This window comes from Hippichthys cyanospilos, chromosome 8 (assembly GCF_059441005.1).
Source record: "Hippichthys cyanospilos isolate Australia breed blue-spotted pipefish chromosome 8, RoL_Hcya_1.0, whole genome shotgun sequence".
Classification (NCBI taxonomy): Eukaryota; Metazoa; Chordata; class Actinopteri; order Syngnathiformes; family Syngnathidae; genus Hippichthys; species Hippichthys cyanospilos.
In genome coordinates, this window is record NC_142376.1 from 14,361,931 (window position 1) to 14,380,000 (window position 18,070).

The 18,070-nt window shown below is 38.4% G+C and overlaps 1 protein-coding gene across 1 annotated transcript in view; it reads left to right on the forward strand.

Annotated features, from left to right (window-relative positions):
• Positions 1 to 839: 839 nt before the first annotated feature.
• Positions 840 to 18,070, forward strand: part of LOC148420265 (striatin-like) — a 31,548-nt gene continuing 14,317 nt past the window's right edge. Inside the window, exons 1-3 of the mRNA XM_088421457.1 lie at positions 840 to 1,086; positions 13,940 to 14,043; positions 16,384 to 16,457. Coding sequence (XP_088277583.1) covers positions 874 to 1,086; positions 13,940 to 14,043; positions 16,384 to 16,457 — 391 coding nt within the window. The 5' untranslated portion in view covers positions 840 to 873. The remainder of the gene's footprint in view (positions 1,087 to 13,939; positions 14,044 to 16,383; positions 16,458 to 18,070) is intronic.

An 18,070-nucleotide genomic window follows, 5' to 3' on the forward strand; every position in this document is an offset into this window, starting at 1 on the left:
ATGATTAATTTGCTATTTTGGTTGATTGTTTGCAGAAATGTCAGGACCTTTATTTTCAAGATCATTCCGAATTTCCCACTTTGTTCAAGTGCCATTTGCATTGCTAGAGCAGGGGTCTCAATCTCGTGCTCCGGTGGACATTTGTGGAAAGCAGAGTATTTTGGGGCCCCCAACGTGTGTGTGCGTGTGTGTCTGTGTTATTAATCACCAATGGACTAGCAGCTTTAGTTGCATGGCAGCTTTCGGCAAATGAAATCATAATTCTGAAGTGACACCAAATGGAAGAAATAGGTATGCATAACCCTTGTCACATTTATATTTTTTTCTAAAACGTGCCGTGGAAATTTGTTCGCAACAAGAATGGGTGGAGGGATGGACTTACACAGTCAATTTGAAGAAAAACTGGAGACTTTTTTTTTTTTCTTGAATTATCAAGCTGAAGTCCACCGACAATGAATGAAGACTCAAGAAATCAAATGTCATTACTCAACCTGAAGAGAATCATAAGTATCAGTGGGGTGTGACGATCGGGTCACCAATCTTGGCGTTCTGAAGAACCATTACTTCAACCCCTTTTCATTGTTGAATACTTGATGCGACCCAGATATACACAGACTATCTCGACCCACCCGCAACATGAAGTTTGAGATTCCTGACTGTGCTAGAGTAACGAAATAAGATGACCCCCCTCCCAACTAACATGTAGGCGGGGTCTCACGCTGACGTCATTCAATGACAGCTAGCTGTCAGAAAGTGAGTTCATTCCCCGGACTCGAGAAGACGGTACGCCGTCGAAAGCTCGGTGCCCGTTTGCTTACATTTAGCGACACGAAACGGTGAGACATAGGACGAGTCATCCCACCCAGGCCGGCCATGGACGAACAGGCGGGTCCCGGCGTGTTCTTCAACAATAATAACAACTCGGTTTTACCCGGCGCTGGCAAAGGACCGCTGCCTGATGGCGACGCAGGGGAGGCGGCTAGGGCGCAGTACAGTATCCCGGGGATCTTACACTTCCTGCAGCACGAATGGGCCCGTTTTGAAGTGGAGAGGGCACAATGGGACGTGGAGCGTGCCGAATTACAGGTGAAAATAACTACAATTTGTAGATAAGTAACTCTTATCCTGTGACAATTTCGAGGCAAAGCCTGGTCGTCTTTCGTTTGAGCTTCTGGGAATGATTGTCCTCGTTACTAAGCTAGCTTGTTAGCTTTAGCTTAGAAGCTAAACGCTCTAACGCTACTACCCACCCCCCACCCCTCTCCGATCCGACAGAACGGTGGCTGTTCTCGACCTAGTTACACTGAACTTGCTGTGTTGAATGACTGTTTATTTTCGTGTATGTTCGATAGCGGACTTTTGATGCTTTCCTCTTAGCAAATTGTTATACTTATTAGCTACCTACTGGAAACGAACAGCCGCGGCTTTTTTGACTGGGCGCTAATACGTCTACATTGTTTTTGTTGATGCTGGCGGAACATCGAGAAACTTTAGTTAATAATGCCCTTTGGATGCTATTGATGGCAAAGTATATGTGTAGTTGTCGATCATTTGTTCTATTACCCGCTTCCAAGACCACATACCAGACTATGGAGTCACAATGTATTGTTGTTATTCATTGGATTGTATCGTATGGCTGCTCCTGCCACTCCCCAGGAGCAAGGATTTTAAGATGTTCAGCTCTTGTAGTATGCATTTGTTGTACAAATTCCAATGTCAATTCTGAGACCAGTCTATAAATGTCTATGTTCTATTGTCCTGTCCAACCATGTTTCAGACATGCATAATGTTTGCTTCTACCTCATGATTGGTGAAACATGGCAATGCCAGTTGGCTACTTTCTTTCTGAGTTTCTTTTGTTGGTACATCCTAGTAATCTATAAATAGTATCCCAATTTGACACCAAACCACATAATTGATTTCCTGCAGTAGATTGCCCAGTATCGCAAGTTCCATTCAGACGTCATGGCAAACGTTTTGTATTTGTTTATTTCTATTGTTCTGAGTTCACATGTGGGATTGTGCTTAACTTATTTCAACACAAGTCACAAGCACATCACTGACATATGACTGCGTTGCAAGATTAATTAAAGAAAAACTCCAGTCGGGTGGTATAATTTTAACTCAAATTACGCTGCTCTCTGTGTGGCCACTTTGTAACTTCCTGCCTGTTTGCAGCAACAATTCTCGCAAAGCACAGTGAAGTTTCTGGGCGGGTTGTTTGTGGCGGCAAACTGTAGCACAATCAATTCGGGCACCAATCTTTGTTGACATCTTAAATGGATGGTTGATATGCTTCTTGGTAATCAGTGTCTGGTTTGTGCAGTACAGCATACCACACTTAGACTTATTAACTATTTTAATCACTCTATAGCTTGTTTACCATTCATTGTCCATTCTATACCACTTATGTCATGCAAGGGAACAGGAAGATTTGTGATGCTCCCATTCGGCTCAAGAGCGGCTCATCAATCAATCATTGGTGCTTTTTGTTTTGTTTTTTTCAAATAGATTGAAAATATATTCTTGATTATATCAAATGTGATTGCAACCTTGTTTTGTTCTAGAGCTATATTCTGATTTACGCTTACGAGTGAACAGGCGTCAAAGTTGAAACGACTCCCATTTCAAGACAAAATGTCACATATACTGCCTAATTTTGCCATACTATGTCAACTGAGGAATTTACTAACATTTCAATCATTGTTGGCTTCGACATTTAACTGAGGCAATTAGACAGCACAGCATGTATTATTTTGCTTTGTTTGGGCAAAAGGAAAGGCCCACAGCTATGAGGAATGTTGCCCAGCAAGCCTGTTTGGTCCTGTGAAGAGCCACTCCTCTTTAGCCAGCAACCCTGAAACTGACTGTACTGTACTGTACTGTACTGTACTGTACTGTACTGTACTGTACTGTACTGTGTATATCAGTTACTCAAGGTGCTGCGTTGATGCAGAGGCTCATGTCCGTTAAGATTTGACTCAAGTCCTGTGGGAGAGGATAATAAATTAATCAGTCCAATCTTTTTGTTTGTGTTGTTTGTTTGCTGCTCAATTGGTTTTCTTGTAGAGTATTTGAAATTGATTAACAAGCACTTTATTCAATTCACTTTAATTTTCAATTTAGTTCAGAATTTTCTGTTGTGCATTTTATGTACATACATATAGTGTATGTAATGTGTTTGGTAAAACCTCATATACCTTTTTTTTCCCCATGGTCTGATCTCCTCACTGTAGTATGGAGGTTTGAACATGTCTCTCATAACTTTATTCTCTTTTGTAACACGCAACACAATGTAGAGCATGGTGAGCGGCCCTAACTATCTTTGCAGTCCCTAGTAGTACCCCCCCCCCCTTAAAAAAAAGAAAAAAGCACTCAAGCCGAAAGAACTGAAGCGCGACGTTGCGATCGAACGCTGAATATAAAAATTAACCTTGAATAGAGCTCTTCTTTGAACAGCAACCCAGCAATATACTTCAATAAAGTAGAGCATGTGATACACATACTAGCGTAGTGATTGCCTGTTGGTGATTAATATTAGCCTCATGCTAATCGCCAGTTAGCATCATCTTGTACTCTTTTATCACAATAAAATATGACACAACATTAAAATTTTGTTAGACTCCATTTGGTTTTAACAAATTTCTTTAACAAGTTGTGAGAAAAAATAACTTATTAGCGCACGTTTGCACTGTGGCCTAGCCTCTTAGCAAACAGAAGAGCTCAACAAGAGGGCCATTCGATGTAAAACAGCTCTCCATGTCAGTATATGCCTACACTTTGTTGTACTAACAAGGAAACAACTAATTTGATACTGATATGAATTCTCAATTTAAGCAAAAGAATGTCGACTGTTTTATTATTTTTTTTAATAAATGTTAGTCATCAGGAATAATAGCCCTCTTTATCTGTGCCGGTTGACAGGCAGAAATAATCGAACAAATCCACATGTAGAAATAATTATTCTTCAAATCCACTTAACCAACCATGCCATCATGCACATTATTTGAATACAGCATACACAATTGCACATTATTGTAGGTATCTGTACATATCCTACCCTCTTACGGCTCACACCTGTGCTCTGTTACTCATGTGTTGTTTATTCCTTGCTTTTTGTCTTAACTTAGTACTTATTTTGCGACATTGTGTGAATAGCAAAGTAAGGATTTCATTGTACGGATAAATTTGTTTCTACACTGTGCACATGACAATAAACACTTTGACTATACTTGGATGGCAAAAAGTACAATTAGTCTGTGTATCTACTCCCTGTCGTTTATCCTACAGAATAATCATAAGCAGAATAATACATTTTTTCTTATGTGAAATAGGTACCTTAGATCAACAAAAGTTGTTTTCCAACTGTCCTAACCAATACAATCCCAAGTTGATGATCTACACACACACACACACACACACACACACACACACACACACACACACACACACATATATATATATATATATATATATATATATATATATATATATATATATATATATATAGAGGGCTATTTTACGTGAGCTGTAATCTCTTGATGAAACAGAGACCCTGTTGCGTTGGAGGTATTTAGACTCCATATGCCTCAATTCTAGTATTTAAAACTATATTTCTGGTACAGTCACAATTACAGAACCATAGTGCTTAAAGCTTTTTGTAATGTGCTGTTATGTGTGGGGGTGAGAGTCAGTCATACAGCTGTTGAAAGAAAGCTATGGTTTTGTCTGCAGGTAGTTGTAGTTGAATCTTGAGGAATACAAATAAGCTCAGTATTGATTTTATTTGTTACCCTTCTAAAGAAAATCAAAAGTTTTAGAGCTGATTTGATGCAAAGGCTTTTGGATAACAGGATTATTGGGTATCACTCATGAGTATAATTTTCTTAGAAAAAATTCTATGTGTAAAACTTGTTACAAAATGAGGTTTAAAATAATCATTTATGAGATGTCTGTCATCAAACAAAAGTATGAACAGTTAAGTCTATAGCTTTAAAGATGTTAATTGGTGACTTGTAAGTCCAGTGTAGACTATGGATGCATTATTTTAGCCACATCATTCTTGAGTTGATAAAATCAAATTAAGGCTTTTTCTAAATATTATCATCTAATATTGAAATCATGTAACTAGGGGCCTTGATGTCTTTTTTTGATCATTGATTAGAAAATAACCTTATGTACAAGATGACACTGCAGCCTTCTAGCTATGGGGGAATCCCTGATCCATGCTATATCTCTGTTTGAAGAATATGTCGGTGGATATAATTTGACACCTAGAGAGGTTGGAGTTGACTCATGGAGTAAGATGGCTCCCTGCGAGTCTAGTGTGAAGAGCACTGTGAAAAAACGTCTCAAACAATAATGGTTGACAATTGTCAGTAACATCTGGGGTTATCTGAAAGTAAGCTTAGGGTTAGTGAGTCTTGATAAAATTACTCATTATAATGTTTTTATATTGATTTGCCCAAGACAAAGCCAGCCAGTTTAGCTTTATAGTGCAGTGAAAAGAACTATGCCCAACTCAGATGCAGACTGGCACTTACTTTGGCATTCAAAAATTCAGAAATGGTTTGTCACTCTTGTTCCTTGGTCAACACAATGCTTTTGTCCACTGCGCAGCCTTATGTTATTTTTACTTTTCAGAAAGAGTATCAGCATGGGAAACTACAAACAGAATAAAAATTTCAGGAGTTAAGATTATCCATAGTCAGACTACTCATTCTTTCTCATACAAGCAGACCGCAAACTCACAGACCGTCATTAGCAGTACCACAAAGCAGTCGTTGCAGTGACAAACAGCCATGGCGCTGTAGACATATAACAGTCAGTTCCATAAAATATGATTTTAAAGCCTGTTTCTAGCCTAAGTATAGTCACTGGGCACAGTTCCACTTATAAAAAGTAGGGTATTTTATTGTCCAGAGTTACTAGAAAACAATAGTGAATTTTGAGGTCTTCTCATGGTCAGAAATTATTAGTCAATAGCTACATTACTGACTGCATTAGAGTAAAATGTACTCAACCAAAACTTTAGGTTGCTAAAATGATTCCATATTATGATATTTTGAAGAAACTGTATTTTTTGACACCTCTAAAATCTGTCATATGGAGGGTGCCACTCAGCTTGTTGGTAGACAATTTTCACACATCCAGAGATTGATGGCGTGGTTGCAAACGTTTGTGCCCTTGTAGACGTCCAACTCTTTGAGGAGAAACAAGATACATGCAATGTTGGCAGAATTTCTTGTATTTACGTGTCTGATCAGACAGGTGCGCTGGTACGAGCATGGGGTGCCTTGTCTGCACATTTTATTCTTGTTACCTGCCATGAGCTTGCTGACTACCAAAGAGGGAGTGCTGAATTTTGTCATAAATCTAAAGAAGAGATGCAATTTATACAGTGCTTAACAATGAATAATGTATCCATTCATCTATTCATCATCATCTTGACAGCTTATCCTCACAAGGGTCGCGGGCGTGGCGGAGCCTATCCCAGGTGTCCTTCGGTAGGCAGGGTACTCCCTGAACTGGTTGCCAGCCAATTGCAGGGCACACAAAGACGAACAACCATTCACACCCACAAACACACCCAAGGAAACTTTAGCGCAGGGGTGTCAAACAAATTTTTATCATGGGCCATATTGTAGTCAAAGTATCTATCAGATGGCCGTTATGACCGTTAAGTCAAACTAATTTTAGGTATGATTGTCACACATTTACCTACTTTTGAATCAGAGGTTAGTATAAAACTGTTAAAAAAGGTAATAAAAAATTGAAGTCGCTTATAAAAAAAAAAAAAAAAAAAAAAATCAACTTGCAAATTTGGCATTGAGCCTGAAGCTTGAAGTCATAAATAGCATTTTGTTATTTATGATAAGGCGGAGCAGATCTGGCCCCGGGGCCTTCAGTTTGACACCCATGGTTCAGCATGTCCAATTTTCCTGTCATGCATTTTTGGGGAATTTAGGAGAACACCAGAGTACCTGGAAAAAAAAACATGCTAACTTCACACAGAGACATCATGCCATCCGCAATGAGTTTTTTTTTTTTTTTTTCCAGCATGATGTCAATGTCCGTCTAAATAATGACTTTTTTTCTTTTTTTCAAATAGTAGCTCAGCCTGAATTCTAAAGCAGTCTCAAGTTTTGTGTTTCAGTTAGATGCCACTAAAATGATAGTGCTTGTAAGCAACACACATAGCAATGTATTTAGTATGTCACTGTTCTCAAGAGTGTGTAGCTGTGTCGTGTTGTGCAGAAGTCAGAATTCCTCAAAATGACATGAATATTGGAACAGGAATTGTTCACGTTGTAGTGGCCTAAAGTCATCCGAATGTTTTGATTTATTCCCCAAGAAACATTCCTCCTGATAAATCCCAGATGGAGTTTCTGTATTTACTACTATTTGGATGTGATGGATTCCTTGCACCTGTCTTGCTTCTGGAGTTTTGCAGCTTTTCCACCCCCGTTGCTGTGTGATGGAATGTGTGGAATGTACTTGGCGAGTTATCAAGTCAAGTCATCATGTTTATTGTGGTGTAGTGGTGGATAGCTGTGAGTTAACTGTGTTCATCGAAAAAAACTTGTTCACATTGTAAATGTTGGATTCACACCAGCCTCTATTCCTCCTCTGGTCACAATGTGTGGAAGCCCCGAGGCTTTATGAGTAGTCTCATTAAGTCTTTTAAAGGGCCCATATTTTGGAAATTCAACCTTTTGAGCTTTTAAACATTTTACAATCTTAATTTCTCACCCTAAACACCCCCTAAGTGTAATTTTCCCACATTGATGCATTTTGAATAATTCTTTGCTTATTCTGCGCTCTTGGCACCACCCCACCCGAGCAGATAAGCTTGACTTGCGAGGCGGCAAGATGACATTAACAGTCCCTAATACCGCCTCTACACTGCCCCCATACTTTGCTAGAGTAAATGCACGCACATCTTATCCGAGGAGACATGTATTTACTTTTGTTTTCATTCCGGGGTTGGGAAGGAGAGATTTTGGAGTTAGCAGACTAAACAGGAACGTTTCATTTATTAGCTACAAAGTTGTACTTTTTGTAGTACATAATTTACCCGTGGGCAGAACTGATGTTATGAGCAGCGGTTTCCCGAGGGAACAATATGATAGGAGGACGCATGTTAATGTGTGTGCTCTCTTGACTCATCTTTTGCTTTGTTGGCAACTCCAGTTCATTTCAATGTTATTATAGGCCTGTTTCACAGTGAGAGGCAGGGTTTCAGTGAACAAGTTGTTTCCCTTTCTGATTAGAAATCTAGCCACCAAAAAAACTTACATTTCATAAAAATAGGAGTTTCCAATGTTCCAAAGATAAGATTTCATCATTTATATACATATACCGTAATTCCCCAAATATAAGACGCACGCTTAATTTTTCAAATTCTGGTATTTTCTACCTTGTGTATAAGACGCAACAACATTTTGGCAACAATGTAAAAACTAGCAAAACAGAATAAAGCTTTTGTCTTTTGTAAACGCTTCATATTTTCTCGTGTTCTAATCTGTAAATTATATATTTGTTACAGGTTAAGTGTGTATCACATTTTCCATATTGTGAGTGGTCATTAAAAGCATCCGTTTTTCACCAAGTTTATGACTGTATTTATATGCCAAAAGACCTCAATTAATAAACGGTCAATTAAGAGTGGCAAGGTATGGAGACATCATAACATTTACTTGAGCCTCTTCGATTTAGTAATATGTATTCCTGTGTGTTGGGGCTGCACGATTAATTGAATTTTAATCGTGATCAGAATATTGGCTGCCACGATTATTTAAGATGATAACCGGCAATATTAAAAATTTTAAAGAAGCCGGCTACGTAGTACTGTACAGCACGTGTCAAATCAAGCACTTTCGGTCATCCTACTACCAGGGGGCAAACGCAAGGGACTTCATTATGTTTCGGGCAGAAAACATGGCGGAGGACTTCTCCGGTGAATATCGTAAACAACTGGCAAGCGCGCACACAGAGGTGAGCAGTCTGGGGGGAAATATAAATAAAACTTGAAAGAATTTCAATCGTTTGATTCCACTAGTGTCGTTTGTATGTTGTAGAGTCCATTTACCCGTATGGGAGAATATTGGCCGACTGCGAGGAAAGCTGCGCGTGAAAGTGCCGCAAAACGCGTACCGGCGTTTTGATAATACATGGATACCGTACTAGCTGTCAATTGAGACCCATTTAGAAAAATCCGATCCCTCCATACCCACTTTGAGTGATTCTACACTCTTACCAGCCTCTCATCAGCACCAGTGAGAGACTGATTGGCAAAAATTTGAATAAATTGGGTTTGAAATGACCAAAAATGTCCATACTCCATTCGAGTGATTCTGGTACTTTTGTACTGTTTTTTTTCTCTTGCTTTTGGCCTTCATTTTTGTGGGAAAAAGACGTGTGTCTTATATTTGGGGAATTACAGTACTTAACCTTGGAAAGCTTAATACCATGATATAGGCCCTTTAAAATGCAGTAAAGTCAAGCCTTGTCAAAATGTTATTCACTGTTGACTGTTTCGAGCTTGATCTATGGACTTTTTGTTTGTTGAGTCTTTATTGTCAGTCCCACTTACTGGAACTAAAACGCTTCTACATAATACATAATATTGATCATAATTATAATAATTATTCATAATACTTATACATACATTGAGGCTCGCAATGATTAATCCAAAGCACACCATCACTATCATGAAACATTAACATTAATAATAATCATAATACATTTCAAGTTTTTCATTTATAGAAAAAAAATCAGCTTATTTTTATACTTTACATTACAAAATCATCTCGCGGGCCATAAACGTCCCGCGGGCCTTTGTTTGACACCCTTGGTCTAGATGGATGGGCCATCCCACATGTCCCTCACTCAGATACACTGAGGAGCTCTTATCCCACAGCCCAATAATGCAGTCAGTGTGAGGCCAGGATTAAATGCTTCCTGTGTCTCTTTACAGCCTTAGTTGACTCATTACATTCCTCTTAAGGTTAATGTTTGAACAGGGTGTAGCTGGCAAGCCAGGGATTCACAGTTTGAATTGATCTTCCCCTTCCCTGGCACCACAGAACACTTGAGGGTCTTCGGGCAAGTGATTCATCTGGATAAGAAAGTTTACAGTTCATTTTGAGACTATATCACTGTGGAATCATGCCACATTCAGTACATCCATCCATTATCTGTTGCCGCTTATCCTCACTAGGGTCGCTGGCTTCCTGGTATCTATCCCAGCAGTCTTTGGGCAGTAGGCGGGGGACACTCCAGACTGGTTAGCAGCTAATCACAGGGCACACAGTGACAAACAACCATTCATGTACCCAATCATACCTAAGGACAATTTAGAGTGACCAATACACCTGCCATGCATGTTTTTGGAATGTGGGAAGAAGCCGGAGTGCCCGAAGAGAACCAATGCAGGCTCGGGGCGAACATGCATCTCCACAGAGGAAGGCTGTTGCCTGCTGGATTTGATCTCAGTTCTCTGAACTGTGAGGTGACATATTCAGTCTAATATGAAATTACAATTGGTGAAATATGGAGCTCAGTTGACCTGTGCACAATGTGCCATGAATACATAAGTGGCTCTAACATTTTAGGGGAGGCCGTGTTTGGTTTTATAATACTCTCCCACAGGTGTACCAGTTCTATGTACAGCTGTACATGTATGGTATGTGCCACAAGTCACACCTGCTTTCAAAATCCCAAATTTCAATTATGGCATGAATACTCAGTATATGGCCTTTTAAGATGTTACCATTTGCATCAAAAATTGTTTCTACACAAAAATGCATCAAATCCACATGTCAGATGGTTCAACTTTAAAACTTTTTTTTCTCACCTTTTACATTACTGACATGTTCAAGAAAGGGCGTCAACTGACAAACTTATTTTGTGATACCAACTTAAACAATGCCATGCCATAATGAATGAAATCATCATCCTACTGAATCGAATCTACTCAAATGAAATTGTTCCACTTTAAAATCAATGTGTCCCATGATCATATTGCACCCCATGTATTGACAGTTCTCTTTTAACGGATGTATGTACAAGCTACTGCACAATTTCTTCAATGTTTTTGTTCAATATGGAAATACCATCAAAAAGGACGTCAACAAGGATGATATTGTTTTGTATGCTAAAAGCAGATTTTTTTTTCAATGCCCAAAAGTGCTTAGTTCACACATACACGTGCACACACACACAGATGAAAAGAAAAACAAACAACTAAAAAACTTAAGCAATGACTGTGAGCTAGTCCTTTTTGGAAGCAAGCTATTAGCTCAAGATACCGAAGGTCTGCCCGTGATCCAACTTCGCCCACAGTATGAGAGATAAATTCAGAATTCAAGAAGGAACAAGAATCTGAACCGGAAATGTCAAAATTCCAATGATGTCCAATGCCAAAGTTGGCACGAAAAGGATCTCACTAAAACTTAAAATATTAACAATGTGTTTTTTGTCCTTACTTAGTCTACTTACAATTAAATCACCACTCTAAACATTTTGCAATGCATGTTAACAAATTTAACTTATTAAAAAAAAAATAAAGAATGTATCAGTTATTTATTTTCCATACATCCATTCTCTGCAGCTGCATGAAATGATAGTTTACACCAAGCACTGTTTATCTAATGAAAAACTTGAAATGATTCATAATATATCTGAAATATGTCACACAATCAACCAAAATTGATCGTAATCACCATCCTCGATCACGTTGTCACACAGTCTGACTAACTCATAATTCAATTGAATTGGGTTGAGAAAGACACATCCCCACTACAGCCTTTCATACCTTTATGAATTACTGGGATTTTGATGTGGAAAATCAAACAGACAGAACACTGTTAACATGGTTGTTGTCAGTGCAAGATTCATTTTTTTGCAATTTGCTGCGCAGTCCGAAAATTAGATGAATAAGGAATTGTAGACTGCAGACAGAGTAGTGGATTTAATGTTGCTTCTGAAAAGCCACTGTTAAGCACACATCTAAATTTAGCTATTTTTTTTTTATATATGTCAGCGTGACCAGTGCAGTTATGAGTTTGTCAGTGAAGAGCCGTGGATGTGTAGAATGCTTCTTCCAATGTGAGGCAGACTGAAGTGCAGTCATGACTCATTGTTGCGGGCTACAGCAGCTCCTCTTGCTATCCGTGTGAACTCGTCATCCAGCCCACTCAAATTCACACCATCCTCTGCATATAGATTCCAATGCAGGAATTCTATTTCATTCCTTCAGGGAAGTCAGCACCAAGTTCGCAAAAAATGGATGGCTTTTGCTTGTTTCTGCCCATTCTTATACCAGTATACAAAATAATCCGATGTCACCTTTGTTTACTTGAGCACAGACCTGCGACTTCTGAAATCTTATGTATGCAAAAATGTTTCTTGTGTGTGAAAACACATAGTACATGTTGTTAATAATAGAAACATCCTTATATTAGTTGCACTGATAGTATATTCATTATTTGCATCAGTGCAAGCTAGAGTTGGTTATTTGACTAAATTCAATGATACACTTTATGGAATATTGTGCATCAGCATTATTTTGAACAGCATTATTAACACTGAATAAAGCAATCAAATTAAAATGAAACCATTCTCGTGACTATACTCAAGTGAACACTAAAGAATGAGATGAGCCTTGAGTTAAAATTGGGATTCCTTAACAAAAAACAAACCAAAAAAAAAAAACATCCATCCACCCAATTTATTTTCATTTAATCAAACTAGTCTTAACTTTTAAGCATTATTGAGCGCAGCATGGCTCAGTGGTATAGTGGTTGTTTCCCATAGTGGTCATCTCCCAACCAGCGGCTGTGGGTTTGATCCACCGACCACCGTGACCATGTTGAAGTGTCCCTGAACAAGACACCAAATCCCCCGATTGCTCCTGATGCTGCGTCATCATTAGTTAAATGAGTTGTCAATGCATATATTTGCACTGCATATATTTGTATTATTTTTCATAAATTGGTTGTCTGTGTTCAATGATGTGTAGGATTTATATTAAGGTTCTTGTTTTCTTTTCCGGTCAATTGTTTAGTTTGAAATGAATATGATCCGACAGGAACCTGCTAAACCAGTGGCACAATTTTTCAGGCTTTCAAATTTCAAACAAAACAATCCATCTGAAAAGGAAAAAAAAAAATTGCTATATATCATGGAACTTACACAAAAAAATTAAAATATTAAACATACGAATAAAGTATTTTAAAATTGAGAGTTACTTTTCAAACACCCTGTATATGATCAAAAGTTATTTTGACTACACATTTTCAATTGCATGATATGTTTGCAAAGTTTTAACATGGCCTCCCATTTTGTATTTCGGTACGCTGGTAACAGGGTCTCATTCGAACTAGACTACATATGTACAGTACAGTAGTAATGCAACCTCTCTCATGGAAAGCCTCTTCCTCATTGAAACATTCTCTAACTGGCGTAAAGGAGCATCATCTATACCCAGTGCTCAGTACGCACTCTGGATTTCTTCAACGATCGCATTTAACACAGAGCATATAAACTGGGACATCACAGAGAAAAACTGCAGGCCAGACTATGTCATTAACCCCATTAATTTATGCATTTGAATGTAATCAGGGTAGCAGCTCAAGATGCTGCCTCTTTAAAAGAGACAGTTTTTGGAGAATTGAAAATATATTTTTGGGAACAGCATGGTTTGTTGTAGTGTAGGAGTGTGAGTAGGTTAGGCTTATTATTCCCTGCCACTCACATTGATTTGACACTGTCTATTTCAGTCTCAAACAAAGGTAGCTGCTCTCTAATGTAGTGTAGCCTTGCGAAAAAAGAACGTTTTATCACAGGGATGCAAACCAGAAAAATGTCTCTTTTTGTTAATGTGTTACGTGTTTTTCCTCCTACTTAAAAATGTCACCTATTTTTGTATTTCCAGGCACAAATTGCCTTCCTACAAGGAGAGAGGAAAGGCCAGGAAAATCTGAAGAAAGATCTTGTGCGGAGGATCAAAATGTTGGAGTATGCACTGAAGCAAGAGAGGTGAGTGTCGTCACTACTGCAGCTTCAGCCCTCCCACAAACATGTTTGCATCTTTTGCTCCGAAAATACCTTTCCGCCCAAAGAAATCAGGGAAAATGTGGTCGAAGTCGTCAGTCAACGTCTTCGGGGGTGTCAGCAAGTGGAATTCATGACAAAAATGCTTAAGTGAGCATACAGTTAGGAGTAATTCATATTGCACATATAAATGCGTGGTGTCAGCAGAATCAGCGGTAGTTCTCCTGGGTCTAGCTGTCTGATGTCTTAGGGAACATGTTGGCAAAAAGGTAACGTTGGTCCAAATGTACAAATCTTTCTCTAGCCCAAAATTACCATAACCTTCTCTCATCTGAAAGATTTGCATTTTCAATCTTTCATGCACCAGCCAGTTACAATTATTCTAACAACGTGTTCCAAAGGCATGATGCTGACATTGATCGTGTAACCAATGAACAACTATACTTATTATTACTGTCGTGATCATTGCCCTCATTCCTGCCTTTGAAATGTGCAAAGATAAGTAGTAGTAGTCAATGACCATTTTCAAAGAAGATGATGTACACACATATATGGTGATTAATTACTTAATGGATGCTTGAATTTAGCTCCTTTTAATCAGTCAGCTAGTTTTTTTTCTGTCCTGACCACATCATGCAAACTGTCTATTTTCAGTCTTTTTGAGTTGTCCAAGCAAGTTGACCTTTTTTGCAACTACTTATAAGATGGAGGCCTTAAACAAGTCCCAGTAATTTAAGTACCTCGGTTTAAAAAAAAATGCTCGAGGCATTTTTTTTCTTGCCCCTGATCCTAAAATATCCACTTATAAGTGTACACATCAGGACAAATGTCAAGCCAATTGCAGCAGCAATTGTTAATGCATGACAATGTGGTGAGAAAGCCAACTTTAAAAATAACTTAATTTACCAAATAATATGTGGACACAATTGCCTTAGCATCCTTTTTGTTTTAAAATTGTTCCCAACATCATGTTGCGGCATAACAGCTTGAACAGTCTTTTTACTGCAACTGTTGCTTCCGACTCCCGATACAAACAACTATAGACCAAAATTTGGGGGAAGTAATTTGTCTAAAACTTAGCGTGTAGATAGAAAAGTAGTGTGCTGCTAATCACAGCTAAAATTCAAGTAAAAACAAATGGTGATCATCAAAAATTGATAAAGGTTGGCCACTGATAATTAAGTAAAAATCTGTTATATGGTCTTTTGTGCTTATTTATATATATATATATATAAAATTTTTTTACCAAGCAAAAATCATGTTTTTCTTCAAATACTCAATTTTCATATGGAATATCCTGTTGGGTGTTTGCATACCAAAAATATTCAATAGCTGCAGCCTTAGGCCATTGATTGACATCGGGATGTTTTGACTTATTTGATCTACCCAATATCAGAACTCGGGAGGTCAAAGACTCTTTGTTTCAAACAAGCTCTTACTTATTTCTGCATAGACAGAAGACATTAGGCAGTCTTTCAGAGTTGCCAAGGCCACAATTGTGAACTTAAAGAATATAGTCACAGGTTGTCTAGACCACTTCAAATTTTTGTTTGGGTCATCAAGCTTGCTCCATGCTCATTTGTCAACTGAATGACTGTCCCAAACTTTCAAGCTTTGATCATTAAATGTGAATCATAGCATCTTGAGTGTCATCAGTTTAAATAGAGCAAGGAGAGCTGCTCCAATTTCCTCAGCTGGCTCAGATGTCAGTCACACCTTGCCTTTCTGTCTAGTGTGCAGAACTTCATTGGCCAACCTTTCAGCCGTGGGATTGTTCTCTAGTTCTTCTTAATGCATATTTATCTACGTTTCCCTTGCGAGAGAGCACACGACTGCATCAGGAGCAGATCTTGTAACCCAGAATTACGACCACTTCCCACTGGTTGCTAAGCAACCACACATCACCAAGAACATCTTAAAAGCAGTGTGAGATTTTCATGAGGGGAGCTTCTTCTGGATGGGGGCTGGAGTCACGAGCTGGCGTGGTGTGAATTGAAAGGTGTTAGCGTATTCAATGTACTGAGCCTCCTCTGCTGATACATTTGCATCTAGGTGTTGATAAGGTTGTTTTGGGTTTTTTTTTCCCTTTGATTATCATGTAGATGTAGCACATTAAGAGTTCCAGATATGTGACAAAAATAGCTTGTTTTTGGGGGAACATATTTCAAATCAAAGCTGTTTATTGTTATTTGCTGTCTGAAAAGTCAAGTGAATAAGAAGAGTTGGCTTTGTAGAGGTTTGGATGGTCACTTATCATGGACTCATATGCACATTTATCTGATCAAACATGTTTGTTTATGCTTCCTCTATTTGTTTTACTTACAGAGCAAAGTACCATAAGTTAAAATACGGGACAGAGTTAAATCAAGGTGACATGAAACCTCCAAGCTACGATTCCGGTAGGTTTGCCGTCACCTTCACCTGCTCTTCTGAATTACTGTTGTTGTTGTGTTCACATACCTTTGGTGACATCACCGTTTTGCACGACAAAGCTTTATTCAAGTCAGATCTTGTTTGCCTCCATAGTTTCCTTCTGAGGCCTGTCTTTACCAATGAAATGGAACATGCCATTGTTAAATGCTATTTATAAACTACAGTGTCAAAACAGAGTATTTTGAATATATGACCTGATCTTCTCAACATACATCTGGGGCTATTTAATAATACTTTGTGCCTATTTGACTTTTTCAGCCATGTAAAACACAAAGCAATTCTATTTAAATGATGTTTTGCTATCCAAGAAATTTGAGTCAAGCTCATTAATATTCAAAAGTATCATTGCAAGAAACACTGACCGCCTTTACAGATTTTATCTTTTGTAAACATCAATAAGTGATACTTCTTCTGTATATTATCATGGAGTATGCATAATCAAACTTTTTCTTCAAACTTCTACCTAAATCCCTCATAAATTATGTTAAGTTACATTTGTCAAAACCGACTTTTTTGGGTTACTTGAATCTCACCTAACACACACTACACCTGTTGTGTGTATCCATTTTTTTTCATACGCCTTATCTTTACTAGAGCCACAGGAGCGCTGAAGCCTATCTTAGCTATTTTTGGGCAAGATTTAGGGTACACGCTGGAGGGCTGGCTCACCAGCCAATCACAGACCAGATATGAAAAAACAACCCATCCCTCTCCCATTCACACCTATAGAAAATTTGGTATTCAGTGAACTTAACATGCATGTTTTTAAAATGTGAGAAGATACAAAGAAACAATGTGGGAGGGAAGAAACCTACACAAGCACAAGTACAGTAGAACATGCAAACTCCACACAGAAAAAACAGAAATAACATTTTAATTCAGGATGGCAATACTGTGAGACAGATAAACTGACTTCTGTTTCACTGGTACCTACCTATTTTCACTTGCAATGTAGCTGAAAGATTAAATTCCAAGGCATCCTTCAACTCAACATGCTATTTAAACTGTGGTAGCACTTTAAGTTTTGTTTTCTCCAATGTAAACAGCTCATGTAATGTGGTCTGGGCGGTGGATTTTTTGATTGGTCTTTCATGTTCAAGTCCTTTGCCAAGTCATATTTTAACGATTCCTCTCCTATTTCCTCATTTATTTTAATGAGAACTTTTCAAAGCTTCCAAGCTCTGAAGTGTTGATGGAGGCGGGAGATTAGGGAAAACTTGTTTAGTGGTGGGGGGTGAGAGGAGTGGGAAGTGTTGCTCATATGGTAACACAGCTGCCCTTTGCTTACCTTCCTTACATGTGACCTACTTCTTCAGCATTATTTGATTCCACAAAACCAACCACTTTAACACACCTGTGTCAGTCCCATCCGGACTTCATTAACATGCATCTAGCTTATGCTAGAGTCCCAGCTGACTCACAAGCGGAGAGTCAACGTAGATGAATATTGCACTGAGATTCAAATTATGTCATTGTTTCATTGTTTGTAAGCAGTTCTGGATACAGCCTGCACAAGTATGGCATTGTCTTTTTCTTTGTGACAGAAAATAAATGCCTTTTTTCCAAAGCGTTTTACTGT